At 37.4% G+C, this 15,255-nt stretch overlaps 1 protein-coding gene across 6 annotated transcripts in view; it reads right to left on the minus strand.

The window, feature by feature from the left end:
• LOC114648173 (DENN domain-containing protein 2D-like) overlaps positions 1 to 15,255 on the minus strand; it is a 108,013-nt gene that overhangs the window by 42,717 nt on the left and 50,041 nt on the right. For 5 of the 6 annotated variants that reach the window (XM_051924641.1, XM_028797053.2, XM_028797055.2 and 2 more), the window contains one exon: positions 10,726 to 10,827. In XM_051924641.1, coding sequence (XP_051780601.1) covers positions 10,726 to 10,827 — 102 coding nt within the window. Of the gene's footprint in view, positions 1 to 4,419; positions 4,562 to 10,725; positions 10,828 to 15,255 lie in introns of those variants that run through there. The other variant, XM_028797056.2, reaches the window with a different exon arrangement.

The raw sequence follows: 15,255 nt of genomic DNA on the forward strand, positions 1-15,255 counted from the left end.
TTTCTCTGCTTTTAATAGCATGCTTCACTTAAGACTGATTAAACTGTTTCTCAAAAGGTGCTGAAATGTGGAACTGCATTACTTATATTTTCATCAAGACAAATGACTTAATATTATACAACTGTCATGTGGTGGTACAGTTGGCAACAAATTTATGAATATGTTTACATTGTGATGGACTCACAAACAGTCCAGAGATGTCAATTGACATTTTTTTTAATTAAAATCAGAGCTGAAGACTCAGATCATCACTCTATTAGTATACTGCAATGGACACTACTTTGTGTCATTGGGCTATAGCTTCATGTTTCAATTAATTTTCATTTTCACAGTACACTGTTTTCTGTGGTTCATGTTAGACTTTTATCTTTACAAACTCTTTGAAGTGTCTGTAAATACTGAATTCCTTTTTCTACATAGGTGGCACAGTGGCTCAGTGATTCACACTCTAGTGTCACAGCTTTATAAACTAAAACTCCAATTGTGGTCTGCACCCTGCTTGTGTGACACATCTATATTTCCCTTGTGTCTGGCCACGTTCCCTCTGTACTCCAGTTTTCCTCTTCTTCCCAAAAAGTTAACTGGCAAGAGCTGCTCTCATACATTCTTGACATAGTTTACAGAGAAAAGTAAAAACAATAAAAAGGAATTCAATAGGGTACGAGAGGACAGACATTATATATGTACCCAATAATGGTCGAAAAGGTAAACAGTAAAATGTGTTGAGCTATTGATAGCAAACCAAATTAATCACTTAATGAGTTAAGTAATGAGAACAGTCGATATCTTGGATATCAGATGGTAATGGTTTTCTTTCTTCAGGCTTGCTAAAGACATTATGTTAAAATATATGTTAAATTTGCTATAAATCGCTCAGTTTCATTTAGTTCCAAAAGCTCAAATGACTTAAGGGCTTAGACCTATACATTGTATAAGCATGTCTGGCTTAGCTTTTTTTGCTTTTAAACAAATTTTCACTTCCTGTAAAGTCTGCTCTAGCTTATGAAACATTCCCAAAAATGCGAAGTTATTGTCTGGTTTTACTTCACTTCACATGAAAAATGAATACTGTAACATTTGTAATGCCAGTATTTTAAAAAGCAGCAATACCATGTTTATTAGCACTCATCTACACTCTTAAAAATACTGGTCCTAAAGTGGCACTTTACTGGGTTGTGTGGTTCCTCACAGAACCATTACTTGAAAAAGAACATTTTTATTCTGTAAAGGGTTCTTTACATGTGAAATGGGCTCTTTAGGCTCTGAAAAGTTTGCTAACATGTGGAAAAATAAATCTTTAATATGCTGACTACCTAGCAAGACATAATAGATCAAGAAAACCTGAAATTAGCCTGTGTAATTGTATTCAGCAAAAGTCCTTTTAAAATCAGGAAACCATTGGTATTTCACAAATCTGTTATCATCCATACACAGATATGTAGGACGCCTGTTATGGGTCTAAATAAAGTATCATTCTGGAAACTTCATATGGATGATTCTTTAGGAAACCAAAAATGGTTCCCCTATGGCAATGCTCTGGAAAAACACTTTGGCACCCTTATATTTAAGAGTGTAGGTGAGTTTATATAAAATTCTACCAGACTAAAACAGACAACTAAAGAAAGTGTGGTCAGTTAAACAATGAAAAACATATACAGCGTTTTAATGGAAGCTTTTCCACTGGAAGGAAATATTCAGGCAATGTTACAAAGACATGTAGCTGAAGCAGATACTTTGATAACCTTTAAGAAGTATTTAGATGAGATATTGGGACAGCTTAACTATTAGCCATACAAAAGAATCTGATGGACTATATGGTTTTATCACATGTATCAAATTTCTTAGAATCTTGAAAACTCAAAAAAGTCACTGTGTTTACTTTGCGTTTTTATGATTTACATCAAAACAGTGGTAACACTCTTAAAAATAATGGCATTTTATGGTTCTTTACTGTGTGGTGTCGTTCCTCAAGGATTCCTTGACAAAGCATTATTTTATTCTGGGAAGGGCTCTTTGTATTATGAAGTTGGTTCTTTGTGCTTTGAAAAATTTCCTAATATACAGAAAAAAACCTGAAATCTTTAATGTATTGTAGGACACTAACAGATTTAAGAAATCCTGGACTTAAACTGTGTTGTTATATGCAGTAAGAGTCCATTTAAAATCGTGACCTATTGGTATTTCAAAAATCTGTTACCATCCATTTATGGTTATTTACTGTATAGAGCCTGCTACAGAACTAAATAAAGGTTCTTTCTGGGACATTTATCTGGATGGATGTTTTGGGAACTAAAAACAGTTCCCCTATGGCATTGCTTTAAAGAACAGCTCTGGTATTAATGTAAAGGATGGCCGGCAGCCCAACCCGACCGGGACTCGTTAAGGAATGGTAGTGGCTGGGATGGGGGGTTGGGGCAGCCTTTTTAGAGCTCCACCTCTCCCAGAATGCTAGATGGCAGCCCCCCTGGGTTTCAGCAGTGCGTCGGATTCCCATAGGGTCCACAGAAGTTGGAGTTTGGTACTGCCCTTTTGTTTTCTGTGGGTGTTGCCAGGGGCCGTTGCAGGAATGGCTGAGCCCTTTGGTGCAGCACTTCTGCCTCACCTGAAAGTGCTGCCAGAAGAAAATCACCAGACACTTGGAGCACTTCTGGGTGCCCTATAAAAGAAGCCAGCTGCCACTATTCAGACAGCAAGAGTCAGGAGGAAGAGGGATGAAGCTTGCCAGTGGAGGAGTGGAGACGGAAAGGAGAGAAAAAAAAAAAGGAACGGTGTATTGATGCTTTGAACTGTGCTGCTGTGGGGAACGAAAGAAAAGCGCCTTCCTCACTTGTAAATAAAATGTGCGCTGTGCTGGAACTTGGGTTTCTGCCTGTCAGTGTCGGGTTGAGGTGTCTGGAGCGCCCCGTTGTGGTTCACACTTTATTTTTAAGGGTGAAGGAAACTGGGGCACATTCCTCGTCCTTTCTTTGTGGAGTTTGCATGATCTCCCCACGTATGCATGGGTTTCCTCAGAGTGCTCTTTTTTCCTCCCACAGCCCAAAGATATGCAAGCTCAGTGGACTGTCGCTACTAAATTGGCTTGTGTGTGTGTGTGTGTGTGTGTGTGTATGTTTATTCTGTGATGGACAGGCACCCCGTTTAGGGATTGTTTCTGCCTTGTGCCCTATGCTTACTGTGATAAGTTCCAGCTCTGCTTTGCTCTTGATAAGTGGGCTTAGAAAATAAAATGGTATGGTAGGAAAGTAATAGGTAATCACAGAGAATAACACCCTCACCTACAGTAAACATGAAGGCCTCTATGTTAGTAACTAGAATAGTTACTCGACTTAAAAAAATTGTCCAATGGATGGTGAAATACTGTATCGTTTTCCAGAAATTTTGTGATTTAATGTAACTTAACAAAGTGACTCAATTCCATTTAATTTCCCTTTGAGAATGTAGGAAGGGATCAGGGTAAAGTCACAAAGTTTTACATTTTTCAGTGACTCTCAGTATACTGTATACTGCATGCAGTGTTCTGTCAAAATTATAATTCATACTGGTATTGTTCTGTAAAAAGTTACATCATTTCTCAAGACAGAACAATAAGCCTGCATTGTTAACATTGCCCTACGCTTGCTATGATAGGCTCCAGCTTCCCAGCGGGTCGCTCTGGATAAAAAAAAAAAAAAAATTGCCTAATGGATGGTGAAATATTGTATCATTTCCAAGAAATTTTGTGATTTAATGTAACATAAAGTGACTCAATTCCATTTAATTTCTCTTTGAGAATGAAGGAAGGGTTCAGGGTAAGGTCGTTTTTATGGGACTCTCGGTACAGTATATACTAAATGCAGTGTTCTGTCAAAATTATAATTCATACTGGTATTGTTCTGTAATAAATATACATTATTTATCAGGACAGAACAATACGCCTGCATTGTTAACATGTCGAACAAAAGTTGCCCAGACAAGCAAAACGAATTTCTTTTTCAGCCCATACAAATGCTGTGATGGACAGGCGTCCAGTCCACGGTAGAATCGAGTGCCGCTTGCGCCCGATGCTGTCTTGACCAAGGTATGTGTACATACTCGCAATCCTGGATTCGATTACTATCGTTAGATCGCCGAAGTACTTTCTTCGTGTCAAAATTAAAAACAGCAGCCTTGTCTTAATACAAAAAAGACATATATTAAAAAGATCGCTCCATCCGCAACATAAAACATCTGTCTACATACGTACCGCATTTTTTAATGCATTGACTCGGCAGGCTGAGGCCAAATACTGAATACACATTTGATGCTGGGGGCACGTATAAATGCACATTCTGAGTTGAAAGAAGTGACCGATTCGCGTTACCGCCTTGAATGTTTTTTTTTTTCCTGTCACGGCTTGGTTCTGTCATTTCTAATGTCTTTTTGACGGCTCCCATTGCTTACCCCCCGCTGCTGTGCTCCAAGCCGACGCTCGCTCACGACTCACCCGCGCTGGGCTGTCCATAAATCTTCTGTGGCCCCCTAAACGGGCAAGTCGGGCAGAAGTAAGTCTTCCACATATGCGCAGAAGACGGCGCCGGCGTGTCGTTAAAGTAAAAAAAATCCGAACTGTTTATTTTGTTTACTCAGAGTTGCAGTCGATTGATTCGATTGATCACGTGGCCTTCTAATTGCGCGATGTGAGGACACCTGCGTGCCACGCGCCAAACGCTCCACATTAAAAATCAAAGTGGGCGCAGGAGGGGCTTTGCGCGGCACTTTGAAGTTGCTTGGAGCCACTTGAGGGACGGAGACACTACTGATTCTGGGGAGCAGAAATACGAAACGCAGGCGGCGGTTGGGGATATCAGGTTTGAACCCTCCTTAAGTACAGTCGTGGCCAAAAGTTTTGAGAATGACACAAGTATTGGTTTTCACAAAGTTTGCAGCTTAAGTGTTGTTAGATCTTTTTGTAGTTACAAGCTTTTCATACGTTTCAAAGGCTTTTATTGACAATTACATTAAGTTTATGGAAAGAGTCAATATTTGCAGTGTTGGACCTTTGTAATTCACCATGGCAGGCAGTCAATTAACTTCTGGGCCAAATCCTGACTGATGGTAGCCCATTCTTGCATAATAAATGCTCGGAGTTTATCAGAATGTATGGTTTTTGTTTGTCCACCCGCCTCTTGAGGATTGGCCACAAGTTCTCAATGGGATTAAGGTCTGGGGAGTTTCCTGGCCATGGCCCCAATAATTAAATGTTTTGTTCCCCGAGCCACTTAGTTATCACTTTTGCCATATGGCACGGTGCACCGTCATGCTGGAAAAGGCATTGTTCGTCACCAAACTGTTCTTGGATGGTTGGGAGATGTTGCTCTCGGAGGATGTTTTGGTACCATTCTTTATTCATGGCTCGGAATCACCAGTGCAGAGCTTGGTCAGGAATGTCAGCAGGCAGGTGTGAGTGCATCTGCATGCACATTAAGGCGAAGATATTTGGAGGATGACCTGGTGTCAAGAAGGGTAGCAAAGAAGCCACTTCTCTCCAAGAAAAACATCAGGGACAGACTGATATTCTGCAAAAGGTACAGGTATTGGACTGCTGAGGACTGGGGTAAAGCCATTTTCTCTGATGAATCCCCTTTCCGATTGTTATTGGCATCCGGAAAAAAGATTGTCCGGAGAAGAAAGGGTGAGCACTACCATCAGTCCTGTGTCAAGCCAACAGTAAAGCATCCTGAGATCATTCATGTGTGGGGTTGCTTCTCAGCCAATGGAGTGGGCTTACTCACAATTTTGCCTAAAAACACAGCCATGTATAAAGAATGGTACCAAAACATCCTCCGAGAGCAACTTCTCCCAACCATTCAAGAACAGTTTGGTGATGAATAATGCCTTATACAACATGATGGAGCACGATGCTATAAGGCAAAAGTAATAACTAAGTGGCTTAGGGAACAAAACATCGAAATATTGGGTCCGTGACAGAAAACTCCCCAGACCATAATCCCACTGAGAACTTGTGGTCAACCCTCAAGAAGCGGGTGGACAAACAAAAACCCACAAATTCTAACCAACTCCAAGCATCGATTATGCAAGAATACGCTGCCATCAGTCAGGATTTTGCTCAGAAGTTGACTGACATCATGCCAGGATGAATTGCAGAGGTCTTGAAAAAGAAGGGCCAACAATGCAAATATTGACTCTTTGCATAAACTTAATGTAATTGTCAATAAAAGCCTTTGAAACTTATGAAATGCTTGTAATTATACTTCAGTATACCATAGAAAAATCTGACAAAAAGATATAAAAATACTGAAGCAGCAAACTTTGTGAAAACCAATACTTGTGTCATTCTCAAAAGTTTTGGCTACGACTGTATATTTTGAGTTCAAACTGATTGACCATAGATATAAATCATGGATGTTCTCATTCCTCGAAATTCATCTTGGTAAGGAAAAATTAACACAATGTAGTGTTCGTTTACATTTATTTGCTTAGTAGACGGCTTTTATCAAAAGTAGCATACAAAAGAGGTCAACATAAGCATTAGTCTGAGGGACTGTATGGAACAAGAGCTGTGGAATGAGTTTACGAAATTGATCATCACAAGTAAAGAGCTCAGAACAAAATACAAGCTAGGGCAGTTTCTAGGTTATAAAACCTAATAGCTAATATCAGTTGGAAATAAATTCAGCAAACAAGAGTCTTCAAATTCTTCTTAAACATACTGAGGGAGTCAGAGTTTCAAATGGAGGAGGACAGCTAGGAGCTACAAGCTAGTGTCTGTTTAGAGATTTAATGCCCACAGTGATCGAGAAGGAGCCTCGCACCTCACAAGTGTCTCCATATACAGGGTACGTACATAGGTGCTGACCCAATGACTACTTTGTAGGCAAGCCTCAAAGACTTAAAGAATTTGAATTTAATATGTGCCATTACATGAAGCCAGTTTAAGCTGGAAAGCTGTGGAAAACACTGCTATTCATTCCAACCTATACCCACTGCTGTCATTGTCCTCAATTTTAAATTCATTGGTTGCTTTTACAGTACAATCTCTACTGAAACTGCTAAAGTTTTGAAATATCTAAAAAAGAGTTTGTATCACATCTTGAAGCTAAATGGTGATTGATATTGTTTTTCTTTCCTTCCTAAACCTACTTATATTGTACATTTTTGTTTTTGGCATGAAAAGTCTGATGGGGCCATAGCAGAATTTTCCATTATGTGTGCAGACTTCCCCAATGTTAATATTAACTTATCTAACTTGATATGGGCAAATATAAAGTAGGCAATAAGACACAGACTGAGGAAGAACTCCATCCTAGTCTCCTGAAGATATTTAAGAACACTACCATGCTTCCCATTAAGTCAACTTTCTAATAAAATTTATGTAATGCATTTTACTCTTTATGCTTTTAGCAAATCTCAGCAAAAAACAAAGAAAGCATCTATTATAGGGTTAACATAGGAAATAAAAATAAGATAGTGGAACCATTAGGTGGGATAAAACAGAAAATTCAGGGTTTGGTAATAATGAGTTCAGTTGGCCTAGAGCTTAACAGACAATATTGCCTACCAAGACTAGAACACCTCACTTTAGGCTTATTTCATGCATGTTAGTAGAATATGTAATTTTCAGTTGTAAATCTGTTGTTTCATTGAACAGTTTAGGAAGCTACTAATAGACTTCTTGATTTTGATCAAAAACCTCTTTCAAAGTGCTACAAGTTGGATGGCAGAAAAAAACTAAATTAGCAGATGAACAAACATCCACATACAAAGTTACTGCAACTTACGTTTAAAAAGATCTGTAATATTCTGTTGGAAACAATGGCCTACAAATATGGGAAATGCATTTTGAAGGCTGCAAGCATGCCTTAAGCCAATTTTGTGCTGCACACTAGCAACTATTAACAAATGTTCTTTATTCTTATAATGTGTGTTGCTTCAGGGCACAGGTGATCAAAAAATCAAAGACAAATACAATATCTAACTATTAATTCATTTAGACTAGTTCAAAGTCATGGGGTCAGAGCTTATGCAGACAGCATGGCACACAAGCCCATTGCAGGGAACACTCATTCATACAAGGTATGTTTAGAGTCAACAACAAACCTAACTTGAATGTCTTTTGGGATGTAAAAGGAAAACTCATTTAAATTACACAGAGGCAGGGTACAGGAAAAAAGAAACAAAAAGCAAAAAAAAAATCTTTTCCTAAGTTTGTTTTGTAAACATCGGTGAATGCTAGTCACCTGTGAGGTCTTTCCTTTACACAAAAACTTTGGGGGCAGTGAGATATGTGTTACCATCTTTAATATCATAACCTCCAAAATATCATGGGTCAGAAGACATGTGTATCAAATGCCTAGCAACCATGCAGAATTAAAATGAACAAGAACTTCAAAAAAGCAGAAATCCAGAAAAATGAACACACAAAATGGCAGCTCCCATAGAAATGAAAATGCAGTCATTGCCCATTTTCCAAAGCTAATTCCTTCCTGAAAAACCATTTAATGAATAATTACCAATAGTTTAAATTTGAAACATTTTTAAGCATTCCTTGGCCTACAAAATATCCTATTTTTTGTTCAAATAACAGTAAAATATGTGGTAAGTGAAAGAATTATAAATTATATATTAATCGCAACAAATCCTAATAAGACTTTATCAATCATTAAATCCTGTTTAATAAAGCTGTTTAACTTTGATTTATCACTTCAAGTTTCAAACAACCAGCTTTTCCATCTCTCTTAAGCGTTTCCAACTAATTCACTATATTTTTTGGATTTTGATGCACAAAATAATACAAGAAGACATGTAACCAACACACATGACAAGATGAGTGAACTACAGCCATGTCAGGCTGCCACTAAGTGCAGTGTCATTTATGAAAAAGAATGACACTGAGGTTGTGCGTCACCAACATCTAACCATGCCCCAAAATACACTTGGTGTACTTGGAATGATTGCGAAGATCATCAGGTTAGTGCTAGCAGTATATATCTTTCCAGACTAACTCTTTGTAACTAAGAAAATTCAGTTTCTTTGTGGTTGAAAAATTGAAAAAGGGTATTATGTGGCTTTGTTTATTTACACTAATATTTCTAAAATGGGTATTTTTAATTCAAGGGAAGCCTGTACATAAAATTGCAAGGTGATGGAGTCACTGTATTAATGATGAAAATATTAAAAATAAAAAGCAAGCACAGAACACACACACAAAAAACAAAAAAAATTAAAAACATGTTTCTGACAGAGTGCTACATGGATGCTTGTAGTATTTTGTGGCAAGGAGGATCAACACCTGTTAAGGTACAATAGAACTAGGGAGGTGGCATGTTTTGTTGTTTGGTGTTCTGTATTTGTACATTTTTTTCTGCTTGTGCTCATCCTTCACTTGTGTTTATTTATTATAATACATAATACATTTACTACTTTTTTATTCAGATTTGTCATTCTTAGTAGGATTGCTATGAGACTGTAATACTATTATGAAAAGTTCAGTATATCTGTATATAACCAACAACCAAACCATCAGCCTTGTTCAACTGATTATCTACTGGGTTAAAGTCCTTTCATCCATTCACAGGATCTTACTCAGTTCAGGGTCCTTGGATTAAAAAAAAACTGCTAAAGAGCAAAAAGAAGGAGGTAATAAATTGAAAGTTATTGTTTCCCTTTTCACAAGAAGAAAAGCCACAAACTGGCATATGTATGCTGAATTTTTAATAAAATATAGAAGTAGTGACCACAATAACACATTGGCCCTAAAGGCTCGTGTCCCATCTTTCTTCTACATTCTTGTCCAAAAGAATCAATACTCAAACTTGGGATATAATTATTCCAGTCCATAACGGGTCCATAAGACAAAGCTTTTCTCAGGTGCAGAAAACCACTCTTAAATCTTTTAAGTTTTTTTCCGCATTCTGGCTGCAATGCTGTTTCTCACTGCAAAGCCTGAAATACTCTCTTCATACTACAACACCCATTCTGGTTAACACCCCACATGGCATACAGTATCAATTTGTGTTCAAGCAAATGAAACTGCTGTTAGCATTTCTTGCACTCCTGTTTGTTACCTGGAAATGTTTCCGTACTCTTTTATCTATTGCAGTCTATAACTCTTGCTGTTTAGGGTATGTTATCTTTTTGTCTCTATTTCTTATTTCTGGCATGCTCTACTTACCTGTTGAATTTATAGTCAATGCCTGTTGTTATGCACCAAACACTGAGTAGATTTTGTAATTCATCTTATACTGTTATATTTGTGATTTCTTTGGAGCTTATATGGCCATATAAAGTAAAATTTGACCAGCTGAACTTTTATTATAGAACTAATCTGTTAAGTATTCTCACCTAGTAACAATTCTTTTTGTGAATATGTGCTTTCAAGCATCTGTATAAAATCTGTTCAACTTACAGCTGTGCCAGTTTCTTTTTTTTTTTAATTCATGTTAAACCAATAGCATGCGGTAAGTATTGCAGTTAAAATGGCTTTAGCATTATATTTTTTAAAAGCCGTGCTGAAGATGCCAATTACACATCTGAATATTGAATATGAATACTGTGATTACAATAAAATAAAAACAATGAAGAAATAAGAACAGGAAGGAGCTTTACAAGAGAACTGTGAGAAACTGCAAAGGGGCACACAGCAAAGGGGGAGGAAGAACAAAGTGCAAGGAAATTCACTAGGCTGTGAGTAAGAGAGTAGGAAATGTAAAAGATATAAAGGGAAATCAGATAAATAACCAGACTTACACTTGGTGGATTCCAGCTGACTGTCAGAAAATGCCTGAATTCTCTTGGCTACTTGACCAGGTTGCACTCCAGTATAGCCATTGAATACATGGTCATCTAATCCTGAAAATGAATGACCAACACCATAAAAACAGGGTTTGCACTAACTGTGAATAAAGGTTTATGACTTTTGCAAATGCTGCTGTATTAAAATGTGTTTGTGTCTTTTTTAAACACTATACAGTATGATTGTATTTACTCCCCTTTAAAGCAGCACAGGTATTTACTTCCCATCTCACTTGCAGACGCTAAAATGACTGGGAAAAAGAGTACCTGTCAAACAACTGCTATTTGAACATGCCCTTTTTAGTTAAATCAACAGTGCCGCTCTTATGATATATAAAATCTGTAAGGTATTGATTCTGTACCTTATGAAACATGTTTGCTCCACTTATGGGATGCAAGCTGATGTTAATTTTTTCGCTCAATTATATGCTTGACATTAATGCTTGTAGTTTTATATATTTGTTTAGAATACATCCTACTTGCCTCTAGACCTATCTTTTCATCCATTCTTTGAATGTGTTTATTCCTTTTCATGGTTATGTCGAGCATGAAGCAACCATAGATAGAAAAAACTGTTAATTACAGCACACACTCACAAACACAATCTCTTACAAGGTCAATTTAGAGGCACAAATAATTACAACTTCCATGTGTTTTGGATTTAGGAATAAAAAAGGTAAATACCTTAAGAACACTTGCATGAGCATGGGGAGAATGGCCAATCTATAAACATTGTCACACGTGAGCGCATAACAGACAGCTTATGGGCTTAAGGGTGATGGTAATACCCTGCTGCTCCAAGGGTTGACACTGTGTACTAATGTCTCTTTTCTTTCTCCCTCTGCAGACTGGAATACTGATGGCTTTTTCACCACTGATGTCACTTCCGGTGTCTGTCTCCCTAGACCTATCTTTTCCTGCCCTAAGCCCTCAAAGCCGGAAGATCTGCCATCTTAGAGGAGTCAAGATTTTGACTTGTGTCTGAAAAGACATTTTTTTGCAAAGCTGTTAGTTTAACACATTTTTTTTCATTTCAGTTTTACAGAGTTCGCCTTTGGGTGCCCCAAACCTTTATGCTGTCTTGTCCATCCTCTTACAACATAAAATAACCTTGTTGGGTGTCAGTCCATGTCCTGAATCTATGAGACAGTAGCATTAACCACTGTACCAACTAACTCTTCTATTCCTGCAATTACTTAATACATTTAATGTGTTTTAAGAGTCACAGGATGTTAAAGCACATTCTGTTAGCAATAGATGCTATACAGGAACGAACCCTAGAGGGGTTCCAGTACATCACAGGTCACACTTATTGAATAAAATTTGAGTTACCATTTAACTTAACCTCTTTGTCTTTGGGATGTGAAAGAAAAAACACACAGACACAAAAAGATTGTGTAAAATTGACACCGGGACTGGAACCCAGGTCTTTAGAACTGTGACAAACTAAATTTGCAATTTCTTGGATCAAAGTCAAAAAATTCAACATTAAGAGAGAAACAGATTTTCTGAAACACTGAAGTAAACAGTACGTTTGCCAGTTTCCTTAGTGCAGCTAGTTTACCAGGACAGATTTTAGACAAAGGAAAAAAAATCTTTCTTCTTAAAACATAATGGTGAGTTGAAAGTGAGCCCCAGTGCAAAGGCTAATTAACATTCCTATAAATCTATGCCCGTCCCACCTGCTACATTCCATTAATAATCAGAATGCTTCAATTTAAAGAGGAAAGCAAAGCTAGATACTACAGAAATAATTTGATATGAATAGTGATCATTTTTTTGTTTCAGATATTAAAAACCTTTTTTAATATAACAATTATAAAAAAAATACTGTTCAGCAGCTTAATTTTTAAATGTTTTGTGTCCAAGGCTGACAGCAATAGCAGCAAAGTAACCAGCCCAGGAGAGGAAGTCAGAACATTACACGGCCCACTCAGCTAATCTAGTTTTACTGCACTTATTTGTCTAGAAGTGTCATTTAGAGGAAACTGATTACATTATGGGCAATACATGCAGATTGTAGAAAGAGAGCATGTCAGCTTAAAATCAAATCAGCATTTAGATTCCATGAGGAATCATTGCCTTCCTTGTCACAATCATTCAGCATTTGATTATAAAAGAAAATCCTACAAGGTTGAAATAAAAATGAAAGTATGAATAAATGTAATATCAAATCTACATGCCAGAATCCTTTGCAGGTGGAGCTGGCCTTATGACATAATCACTCCTGAATGCTCCAGTCCTTCATGTTTTGGTTCATGATGCTGCTCTGGTTTCAGTGTTTCTGTCTGAACATGTTCCATGTTTCTTTTAAAACTAAATAGTGTCCCAATTTGTACCTTTGACATTCAGTTTTCATAGTATAAAGTAGGTCTGATCTAGATAAAATAATCACTTTTGATGTCCTGTCCGGTGTATGTTCTGCCTTGTGTGTGTGCCTTAAAAACCATGAAATGGAAAATAAAGGTTCAGAAACTGTATGGGTTGGTGTATAAAAGTGTTTTAACCACAACATCCTGTGTAGCTATGTTCTTCCTGCTTAGTTTTAATCCATAGCCACTCAGGACTGGCATTATACGCCTGTTGTCAAACATTAAGCGATGTCTTTGAAGCAATGTGCTATAACTACTTTCTTATTGTTTGAGAATGAAAAAGTAGTAAATTTTTACAAATGATTTCAGAATCTTCACAGCTAACCAAACTATGTTCAGTAAAAGTCAGTGGTAATGTACTCTTGAAAGTATTCAAGGCATTCAAAAACATTATAAAGCAAAAGTCATTATGTGATATAAATAGGAGTTTGCACCTACAAATGTGCTGTACCTATCAACTGCAACTTGAACCATGCTATAAAGTAAATGGTGATTTTAATGTTGTGTGCATTTATTGTAGTCCTCTAATGAAATTAGCACTGCTGCCACACATCCAGAATCCTGGGCTCGAGTAACCAGGGCAAGCAATGTCAAAATGGAATTTGCATGTTCTCATAGAGTTACAGTAGTTTTTTGAGTACTCAGGTTTTCTCACATAAAAGATTCAATTGTAGGTTGATTGCACACTCTGAACTGCTTGTGAATTGGAAATGTGTGTGTCCTGCAAAAGACTGGTGCCCTGTGTAGGCCAGGTTCTGTCTTTAACTTTAGGGCACTTGAAATTGTGTATTGGCATAAGAGGACTTAAAAAAATAAAAAAATGAATATTAACAGCCATCACCTTTTACTTTAAATATTAACTTATATGATGACTAAGAAATTAAAATTGACTGCCATTCATTACCTTATATTAGAACAATCCATTTATGGCCTTCTTTCCATATAGGCTGGAGAACAAATGATTGCTAGTACAGATCCTGAGTTTATGTAACCCTGTAAAATACTTTTGAATGGATACACAAACCATCCTTGACTATTACTGGACTACTGGCTTGAATTATGTTAATTCTTTGGTGCCTGTCAAGAACAGGTAGGAAACGTTTTGTGAATTACTCCTAAAATGGGATCTTATCATGATTAAACAAAGAGTTTGCACAAATTGTATATTTTCTAATGTTTATTAAACATATTTAAAATCTGAAAGGTTGCGATTAGCAAAGTATGTGAATGTCTAGAAAACAAGGAAACTGGAGTCAGTTGTTTTAATCAGTGTAATAACATTCTGGTTTGAGTTTGAGTTGCCTTGTCCTATAAAAAAAAAATCCTATAAAGTTTTTTTCTGGCTCTTTACAATAAAGATCTGTTGAAGCACAACTTCTCATAATCAAAATATGTATCAAAGGTATAGTTATTGAAGCTCATAAAGCTGAAAGGTTGTACAAAACCATTTCTGAAGATTTGGGTCTCTATTAGTTCATAGTCGGGCAGACAGTATACAAATGAACCAAACTCAGAAGCACTGAAGTTGAGATCCTGTAACGATTACAGTAAATACACATTGCACATACTCAAGTAGGTGATAAAGAATCCTGGGGTGATAGACTCATGAATACAAGCTTTATCAAGCACATCCTATGATAAGAAATAGAACAAGAGCAGGAGCAGGAAACCACTGCTCTCCAAAAATAGCATTGCTGCTCTTTTCTGAAGTTTGCTAATGCCCCCCCTGGATATTCTACAACACTACTGAAGAAAAGTATTTGAACAGATAAAACAAGAGAAAAGGTGCAATGTAATAACACCTAGTTACTTTGTAATTATACAGGTAATTACATGGTAAGTACAGCATAATTAGGGACACTTAATCTAAAGTCAGTCAGTCAGTCATTGTCCAACCTGCTATATCCTAACACAGGGTCACGGGGGTCTGCTGGAGCCAATCCCAGCCAGCACAGGGCGCAAGGCAGGAACAAACCCCGGGCAGGGCGCCAGCCCACCGAAGGGCACACACACACACCAAGCACACACGAAGGACAATTTAGGATCGCCAATGCACCTAACCTGCATGTCTTTGGACTGTGGGAGGAAACCAGAGCTTAATCTAAAGTGATAC

The sequence above is a fragment of the Erpetoichthys calabaricus genome, chromosome 3 (assembly GCF_900747795.2).
Source record: "Erpetoichthys calabaricus chromosome 3, fErpCal1.3, whole genome shotgun sequence".
NCBI classification, from domain to species: Eukaryota; Metazoa; Chordata; class Cladistia; order Polypteriformes; family Polypteridae; genus Erpetoichthys; species Erpetoichthys calabaricus.